This window comes from Falco rusticolus, chromosome 7, assembly GCF_015220075.1.
Source record: "Falco rusticolus isolate bFalRus1 chromosome 7, bFalRus1.pri, whole genome shotgun sequence".
In the NCBI taxonomy this organism is placed as follows: Eukaryota; Metazoa; Chordata; class Aves; order Falconiformes; family Falconidae; genus Falco; species Falco rusticolus.
The window spans coordinates 6,389,337-6,399,391 of NC_051193.1; the positions used below are offsets into that span (position 1 = coordinate 6,389,337).

General features: G+C 42.6%; 1 protein-coding gene across 1 annotated transcript; it reads right to left on the reverse strand.

Moving 5' to 3' along the window:
* Nucleotides 1–219: 219 nt before the first annotated feature.
* On the reverse strand, nt 220–7,690 carry MTFMT (mitochondrial methionyl-tRNA formyltransferase). Its single transcript, XM_037393585.1, has 9 exons — nt 7,514–7,690; nt 6,706–6,918; nt 6,158–6,280; nt 5,237–5,339; nt 4,626–4,701; nt 3,979–4,070; nt 3,391–3,472; nt 2,677–2,762; nt 220–2,376 (listed from the first exon to the last, which is right to left on the reverse strand). The coding sequence occupies exons 1-9, from the start codon at nt 7,660–7,662 to the stop codon at nt 2,176–2,178; spliced, it is 1,125 nt and encodes a 374-aa protein (XP_037249482.1). The 5' UTR covers nt 7,663–7,690; the 3' UTR covers nt 220–2,175.
* Nucleotides 7,691–10,055: the final 2,365 nt, after the last annotated feature.

A 10,055-nucleotide genomic window follows, 5' to 3' on the forward strand; every position in this document is an offset into this window, starting at 1 on the left:
AGAAAAACAACCATTGTAACACCAAGCCTACGGAACTCCTGCGATTTTTTTTCCTTTTGAGGCTTCCAAGATTGCTGTAAACGTGAACCTAACAGAACAGTGCTACCCCCCCAACAACCCACCCCAAGTCTGAATAACCATCGGTTCTGCTTTTACATCAGTAATATTCAGAAAAAGCAGGAATAAGCTGAGCAAGTAACATTACAGCAGCTCCTAAGATGCAGCTGGTCTTTGTTTTATTGCTATCCTCACAGTGCTACATTACTTTCAAGACAAGAAAAAAAAAAAAGTCAACAGTTTGGGGATTCTTCACATTAAATGCTCCTTCTTACGTATGCCGTTAACCAAAGGCAGGTTGAAGAAAAGCTTGGATTCAGTTTACGGCTCCTCATCAGGCAAAAATCTCTCTCATCAGACAGAAAGTACAACAGCAGAACATAGAATGGCATACAAATATTAAGTGGAATATACTCTAGGATACGAAAACAAAAAAGGAGAAGGAAGAGATGGCAATTGACATGATTAAACAGAAAAGGTAAGACACTGATCAGAAAAGCTAAAGCTATCAAAGAAAAATATCTACTGAACAAGGTGAATGACAAGTTCGTAGATTAGAAACAGTAAGACTAAAACAAGTCACTTGCATTGAAAAGCAAACGTACACAGCAAATTTTTCTTTTCTGAATTTAAAAGGAAACAGTTACAATTTGAGTTAAGATGGACAAAAAATATTGCAATGCACCCATATCGATTAGTTGTCCATGGCTCACCCCTCATGGTGTGTTATGGGTCAAAGGTTCTCCCGCTTGTCTCAGCTACGTTGGACACCAATTGTAGTTGGGAGTCCAACTCAGTCAGCCTCACACGGGGCACCAAATGTTGCAGCACAAACAAACTAGTAGGCTGCAACAAAGTTTTTATTCGGTCAGGTTCTACTGTCCATGCTGTGCTGTTTCTCCTTCCTCCAGAGGTCAGACCACACCACCCCTCCTCCACCCAACCACCTCTCCCACACTCCTCAGGGCTATTTAACTACTTGGCAGGAATGGGCTACAGCTGCACATCGTCCATGGCAATCAACCCACTGCCTTCGAGGCAAGGCCACAGCTGCATGTTATCAATGCTAATGAACCCACTGCCTTCACTCCTCTACAGGAAACAAAATCATGTGCTCACATCACACACAGGTACCTAAAAACCATCAGCTACCATTCACGGATGACATTAAACAGTGCTTACTACAGAGAGTATTTTCAGAGTCAACAGGCCCAAACAAATACCATGATGGTCCTAAAACAACTGGATGAGAACTCAGATTAGAACAGATTATAAATATTCTGTCTGTTCCATTTCTAAATTGAAAATTTATTGAAACCGAATTTCAGCACACTGGAAGTATACACCTGCAGACTGAGACTACACAAAGGGAGTAAGCTGGAAGACAGGTAATTAAGCAGTTGGCAATGACTGCACAAGTCAATCAGATGGGAAATCAACCTGCTCAGAAAAACCCACCTAGCAAACAACCCGACAAAGGCATATACCAGCTGCACACAGCTCCACATATGTATTATAGAAAGATGTGGCATCAAATTCCAGTGAGAAATAAGGGATGTCCTGTGTTAAATGTAGTTGACTAAGAAAACTATCATGGACAGGAAAAGATACTCTAGATGTTCCCAGCAAAGGCTTAAGTTACTCATCTCAACATGGGGATACAAAGCTAGTTGAAGGGTCCACAAGAAAATCAAACTAGACAATCTAAGAGTCTCAGTGAACACTAAACTCTGAATTACGGAGAAGCATAGGATTTTAATATTTCCAGATTAAAGTAACCGTGTACAACTTATGCTTGAAGAAAATTATACCAGAAGTCCTCAAAAAGAAATTGAAAGCATTGTATAAAAAACATTTATATTTTTATATACTCAACAGTAGAAACAAGGATTTATTAACCGTCTTCAGTGTTCAGAGATTCTCTTCCTTGATGGGGAAAAAGAAATGAGTATCATCAGGAACCCATGATGAAAACACGCAGATGACAGTAACATCAAACACTTTGGGAGGAAACCCCTTAACTCAGTTGAATGTTGTAACACTGTAACATTCAGGTGGGCACTGAAATATTTTATATTACTATTAACTTACAGACATCTTCCACATTTTATAATACAACTATTGTTTTATATCCTGTGCAAATATTTTCCTTTTTTTCAGAGTCTTTTTTGCTGTGCTAAGTTTGAGTGTTTGAAATCTGCATTCCTGATGAATTGTTCTTGACTGCCGCTGGAACCACGAGTGCAAATATCCATTGTAGAAGTCAAGTGCTGTAAGCTGCTTCCTTAATATGACTCTTTTGAATCCAACCCAGCCTTCCTAAAAATAAAACCAAGAAAATGGCAGTAAGCTTCTTCCATGTTTTAAAATTATCTTTAGCTCTCAGTTTGGCTTAAAGAACACATTTTATTTAATGTCATTATGTTTACAAGTCAAATTCTCTCTTGCAAGCCTGTTAGTGGAAGCAGAGTTCTTCAAGTATCAAATGAGAAAGCTGATTCTAATCTAAACTAGTTCAGTGAATAAAAATGGACAACTAAGACAAAAGTTATGTAACACGCAAATACTAAAAACCTCATCTTTAGGGTACTGAATATAAAAGAAGTGGAAAAAACCTACCTTGCAACGAGCTATCAGCGTTTGGGACTCTTTATGGTATAGTAATGAACCAGGAACAACAGCTCCGTGATCATTTAACATTTGATCTAAAAGCAAAGCAAGATTGTCCTGCATTTTTATGCCAACAAGTACAAAAAAGTTTGAAACACTTAGGTCTCTCTGAACATGATAATCATCTTGAGTCACTATTTTGCTCAACACTATTTTATTGTATTCTGTGGTTTATTGTACCCAAATGAGCAGGGGAGAAGGAGAACAGTCACTCTCTGGCACTGCTCCCTATCTGATCCATAAACAGTCATTAAGCTTGATTGGGCTCTAGCAAACCACTCAGCCCACAAGGCTCTCAGACTCACAGACTACTATACAAAACGGTTTAAGCCACAGTACACAGGGACAGCTTCCCTCATGAGAGATCCCCAGACAATGGCATTAGAAGAGGATCTCCTAACTAATTAGAGGATTAAAATCCTCCAGTCTCAGGATTCACAACACAATACCTGCTGCTTGCTCAACATCATCACAAAGCAAGAATGTTCTTAAAACCCATTTTATGCTCATCTTTGGGCACAGAAACTTGCTGCACTCTGAGCACATACAAGGCTGACTGGCTTCAGAAAGCAGTACTTAAAGCTATTTTTTAGTACAATATGGTACAATCTCCAAGTCAATGTTTGAAAAGACAGGAAAACTTAACAGATTAAATTAAAATACCAGAAAACCCAGGAATATTATCCACTTCCTCAAAATCCAGAAGTTTAACAGTAGTACCCTTCCAGAGTGTCTGCAAAGGAAACTGGAAACAGAAGCAGATGACACATTAAGAATTATCACAATTTCCACAAAACTGCCTAGGCTGTGGGGCTTTTTATACAAGATATCTGTCATAATAACATTAGGGGGGAAATTTAGGTCAATGTCCAGATAAGAGACTTTATTTTATCTACTTTTCCTTGTTATTCCTCATCTCACTGACAAGCAAACCACTAGCATACACAAAGTGACTACCTACAATAGCTGTTTACTGTCGCCGTTCACACTGTTTACTGTCATGCAAAGATGTCATTATAGTGTTCTGAGGAAACAATACAAAACTATTGAGCAGATTTCACACTTGGGATCAAGTTCATGAAAATTCTCCTCCACACTAATTCTGCCTCTAATGCTGAACTGTGCTGGGATTTTAAAACACATGCTAGGTTTCAGAAGCTGAAATAATTAGTTTTAGTTACTAGTTAAAACCCACCAAACCCAGACATGCCAGAGGACAGAAAAGCGTTTAAAAAAAATCCACTGTCTTACCATACTTCCTATTGCACGATGCAGTTGAATTATCTGTGCAGCTGTTTGCTCTTCCCAATTTATACAACTCTTAGCTATAGATATTTTAGGAGCTAGGAGGGGAAAAGAAGAAATTAAAAAACTTTGTATTTTGTTTTGCACCTTTTTGTAAACAAATAGCTGTACTATTTCATACTATTTTAAACTGGTTTATTCTGACCAATGGCAGGATTACTGTCTAAACATACGTACCTTAAACTGGAGAAGATTTTGCAAAAAAACTCAATTACTTATACCTTATTCTCAGTTGTCCTCTTATTTACCCACTGCACTATGAACTGATAACACATATTTACAAGCACAGCTGTAACACTTTTGTCTGCATTACAACCATGAAGAATAACTCATTCAGATTTTGCAGTATCACTAGTGATTTTGATATTGTACAGGCAACTGGGAGAAAACTCATTAATGTAGTAAGCCTGAAGATTTCTGAAACATTTTTCCCCTCTGTACGAGTTTTTTAAGCCAGAGAAGGCAGTGAAGAGACCATACTGAGGAAGGTATCTAAAGAATATATAACCCAACACAGTAGGAAGAAACTTACTTTTCCAGCTGCTATAATAAAAAAAAATTTAAAAGTTGCATTAAGTATGATGTGTACCTACCAAATGTTACTCCTTCTTTCGGTTGCTCTTTTTTATTTTTTAAACTTTCAGGCAAGTTTTTCAAAACTGCTAACAGCTGCAAAATTAAATTTTGTACAGAATATTAGCAAAGCTAAGTAGAATATTTTTATTAACAGTAAATATAAGACATACAAATACAGTACTTAATTCTTCATCAGTGAAACTTTCTTGTGAGTTTTTAGAAAACTCGGTCAGTATATTAAGACGACTTGCATCATACACACAAACACACTAAAGGCATCCTACCTGCTGAATCACAATTAAAAAAGCCAACTGTTTTTTTTATGGATGATCTCCCCTCTGATATTATTCCCTTTAATGAAAGAAGAAACACGCACTGTTTCCATACAAAGCACTTGAGTTCTTCACTGAATAGAAACTGAACGGCAACACACAGGACCAACACTGACAGCTTATCACACACCACACAGTTTTCCTCTCAAGAAGGCAAAGTGCTCACAAACATTTAGTTTCAGATCACTACCTTCTCAACAGTTGCAGTAGTCAACTCAAAACAAGATAAAAAAGAATTCTGTTCACATATGTTAAAAGGTACTAATCAGAAGTGACACTAGCTTGCATGACTTTACCATATTTGCACCCATCTTTGATAACATCACTTCTAGCTCCTTTGCAGTACAGCGGGGAGGAACCGCAAACTCTTCTTGCTTAATAATTGGACCTATATCAAACCTATCAGGCAGAAAACATACAAGCTTACTAGAGAAGCTATAACAACCAGCAGTTCAAACATCTACATTCAATAAGTCAATTCAGTTACTATTTACCCTTTCCTCCTCTAAAACTTTATTTTTCACACATAATCAAAATAACGTTTGGTTCACAAGACAATACAGAGAAAAGAGTATCAGATATATCCTGGTAAGCAAGATTTACCTCAGCAAGCTGAGACTGATTAGAAAGCAGAATTTACATTTCAGAAGCATAAGACCTCAGTAGAAACAACCTAAAGAATTCAGAAGGAACTTGTTTTGCACTTTCCTGAGATCTATTATCAGACAAGCATCTAAGAAAAGATAACTATATGTGTTTTCCCAAGCCTTTTAAGCCAGAGTTTATGCTGAAACCAAAACATTTAATATCTCTCCCATCTCTAGATAGGCAACTGCTTGTCCTCTGCTTCACTTACAGGAGGTTACAGGTGACTCTGAAGTCTGAAAACCAGATCTTTTCTGTGACATCATACCAAGCCTATACATCCAGCTGTGTGACTGTTTGTTCTCTGTCTGCCCCCTGTGATAATACTAAGAATTAGAGAACAAGCCTAGAGTCTAGAGTACAAATTATGCACTCCCTAACATACTGTATTTGTGGCGAGTCTCATACGGTCAGATGAAAGTTTCTAAGATGTTTCAAATTTTAATATTAAACACACATTTTAAAAAAAAAGTTATTACATAGAATGATTTACATGATTTAAGCGGTGATGATTTTAAGTCCTGAGAGGCAAGAGAAGCAGTATATTGTTTTGGGAAGCACATCTAACCTACCTCTTTGGTCTTATTTCCATAATTGTCACCCCAGCCACTTTATCACCATGAAGCACTGTGTGGACTATTGGTGCAGGACCACGCCATCGTGGCAGACAGCTGGGATGGACATTCAGCACGCCACTGAATTGAATATTTTAAAGTTAGAATAGGAACAGTACCTGAAGAGGAACCCATATGTAAACAGGTGTGCAACATTTATTACACTGAAACTACTTTAAGAATTAAATTCTCAGATCTTCTGAAGTATTACTGGTTTAAATACACATTTAAAGGAAAATTCACATTATATAACCTTCAGTTTCTCAGTAAACACAGAAAGGGAGATGAGGGGAATAAAGGTATACATATTGTGCTGAACATTTGCACAGATCTACATCAGCGTGTTAAAGAACAACAGTGAACCACACAAAAGAAGCAGGCTCAGGCTAAGCAGATGAACCCAAGAAGAAGCTGATCTCGCCTGCTACAAGTCATAGGTGCCGACTCAAAACCATAGTCTAGCTTTGCTTACAAAGCAGCAACAGACATTCGGTCAACTCACTTACTACGGGAACTGCAGAATAAGGTCCTCACTTAGGAGACGTCCAAATGATGCTACCACACCTACATCAAACTGCCCCACAGGTCCTGTGTGTGGCCATTCATGAACAGGCAGCTGGAGCTCCCGGGCACAGTTCCTTACAGGCAGGTCCCCAGGCAAGTGGGAGGGTAGGGTCACCACCTCCAGCCTGGAGACGAGTGAGCCCTTGCTGGGCTCCCTAGGGTGGACAAGGCATTGAAGGCCTCACACAGGCAGACCAAGAGAGAGACAAAGACTGGGTCACCTCCACATCTTGCTGTGCCCTTCCACAGCACCTGCCCCTCCAACGGCTATCCCCTACGTGGTCCCCAGTCTCCCCCCACTGACCCTAGCCTCCCAACCCTGCCAGCCCCAGCCCCCTCACCACCAAAGGCTTCCTCCTTTCAATCCAAGCCCCCTTACGAACCCCCATGGTCCCTGCCCCTCCTCCAAGACCTGACCCCCTGTGATACCTCTCCATTGACCCACTCACGACGCCACGGTCCCTGACCCACCCTAAGGTCCCTTCCACCCCCTCTCCCCTACCAACCTCTGCCCAACCTACAGTCCCTGCCCCTCCAACCCCAGCTCATCCCCCAGCGGCCCCTGAACCCCACCACCTCTCCCACCCCCCGATGCCCAGCCCTCCCTCACCGTCCCCCGCCCCTCCCTCCACAGGACAGCCCCTGCCGCCCCCCCTCAGTCTCCATCCCTCCCGCCCCTCAACCACAGCCACGGCCTCCTCCCCGCAGGCCACGGCCCGCTCGGCCCGTCGCCCCGCCAGCAGGCGGTACCTGGCCGCCTCCAGGGCTCGCAGGGTGGTGACGGCGAAGCGGTCGGTACCGAAGAAAAGCACCCGCCATGGCGGTGCGGCCGCCTGCCCCGCCGCCCCGCGCACCGCCTTCAGCCCCTGACGCCAGGCGCGCAGCAGCCGGCCCCGCATAGCGGCACTTCCGGCGCCGGGCGATGACGCACCCGGGCGCGCGGAGCCCGCTGCGAGCCGGGCGGGGCGGCCTCTGGGGCTGAGGCGGCGCCGCCATCTTGGGGCGGGGCGGCGCGGAGCCCCGCGCAGGCGGGGAGCGGCGGGGCCCTCAGGGGCCGCGAGTTGTGCTTCCCGGGGCCGAGGCGGTGGCACCGCGCCCGGGGAAAGGGGAGCGGAGCCGAGCCAGGCCTCTGCCTCTGCCTCAGCCCCGGGCTGGGCTGCACGCCCCGAGCGCGGCCTCCGGCCTGTGGCTTCTGGCTCTCCGCAACGTCGGTGCTGCCCGAGCGAGCGTCTCCTGTGGCGGGGGACCCATAACCCTGGCCCTCATGACCGTAAACTGGCTGCTTTGCGCAAAGATAACGCGGAAAAACGTCAGGGTCAGAAAGGGGTGTTGACACCGCAGCCTCTGATGTTCTGCTGGCTCCAGTGCAGCGCTTGAAAAGCTAATTTCTGTGGCTGCCTCTGTGGACAGCTTTGTTCTAACAGTGATTATAATACAAAGAATGTTTTCTTGTAAACTATGGGGTCAGAATAACCACTTAAAAACCAGTCGTCTCGCATAACGTAAGAATGAAAATACTTTATCACTGTCCTACAAACATTCTCTTCCCCCGTGGTTTAGTTGTGTAGTGTTTCATTTAATGTAAATTGCATACACAAATTCCCTATACATCTAAATCACAGTATATCCTGCAGTCTTTGGCACTAGGAATTTCAAAAACATGGAATGTGAGGATCTGGAAACATTTCATAGATGCCAGTGAAAATATGTAAATTACTTGGATGATAGAATTTATGCCAGACAGCCACACGAGGAAAGGATCACTAAGGAAAGTGAAAATTTGTGCTGCGCTAAGCGGCACTGCATGTTCATTCCCTTTTTCACTTCTGTATTGACCATAAGGCTTTCTTCTCTCAGGTATGGAAGATGCCTCCACCTCTAGTGGTAGAAACAAAGAAAAACTAATGAGAAAGTGCTGTTACAGGTTAAATAAAAATGAGTAAGGCCATCCTAACTGAGGTGCTTATATTCCTGCATCCTGGAAAGAGGAGGATACCCTACCAAATACTGAGGTAATTTCCTAGCTGAGAATCAGTACATAAAAATCAATTGCTCCAGAAAACTTGGTTCTCTGTTACTCAGGGATCCTCATGAAAATCCTCAATTTAGTCGCATGCAGAATACTTCAATTCCAGCTGCTTCATTTCAGGGCGCATAGATGCAAGGATACGGTAAACATACAAAAAGATAAAGACAGTAACAAGGATGATGGAAAAACTTCTGTTTGAGAAGAGATTAAAGGAACCAGTGTAGTTTGTCTTGGAAAGTGGACACGGGGAAAAGAGGAGGCGAGCAGTCTCTCTTATTTTAAATAGTATGGAGCTGGTAAACAGGGAACAATTAGCTGTTGTACAATAACTAAGAAATTACAGGCACTTATGGGTATTAGGCCCCCCAAAAGAGGAAGCAGTATTCCACGCAGCATGTAACCACTTATCTCAGATGCTGAAAAATAGTCATGTTTTCCAGAAGCAGACATCGCAATTGATGGAAGGCAGGCTGGAAGGAGATGTCCTGTGTTGTGCCGGCAAATACCAGCTCTCTGAGGTCTTGGGTGAAACCCTGGATTTATCACCAGCAATTCAGAAAGGCCAGGGACATACTATGCGTGTCTGGATAGCCCAAATGCTGCCTGAAAGCTGGGAATTTGAAGTCTGCATCCAGCTGCTGCTCGGTGTTAATTTCCAGGTATCAGATCCCAGCACAGGAGGCACTGAACGTGTCAGTGGTATATCATATCGGCACTGCGTGCGGAGCTTCACCTGCTGCTCATCAGGGGACTTAAACCCTGGAAACGGATTCTTAGTTCTGGCAGTCGTTAAGGCTCCTGGAAATACTGGAAGTCCATACTGAGTTTTTGCCATCCTTACTCATGAAGTAATTAATGCTTCATTTGCAGTGAGTTTATGAAGTGGACTTAAATTCACTCCAGTATACTTGCTCACAAGTAATTAATCCTCGGCTCTGATACAACTGTGCAGTTCAAACAGATTACAGCTATTATTTAGTATCATGTCTTGGACACAGTGTACATTAATTTTAACTGAAGATTTATTACAATATAAATTTTTCCAGCAGAATGAAATCAACAATGATTGTTTCAGAACAAAAAAAAGCAAAAAGAAGCTCACAAATCTTGCTTTCCTGCTGCATTTGAACTCTGCTTTTGTACGTGGGGGAAAAAAAACCAACAACCCTGAATGTTTAGTTATTCTGTAACCAGGCATTTCAGGTCAAAGACACAGAAGGGATCAAAAAAGATAAGCACAATTAAAACACCAAGGTCGGACAA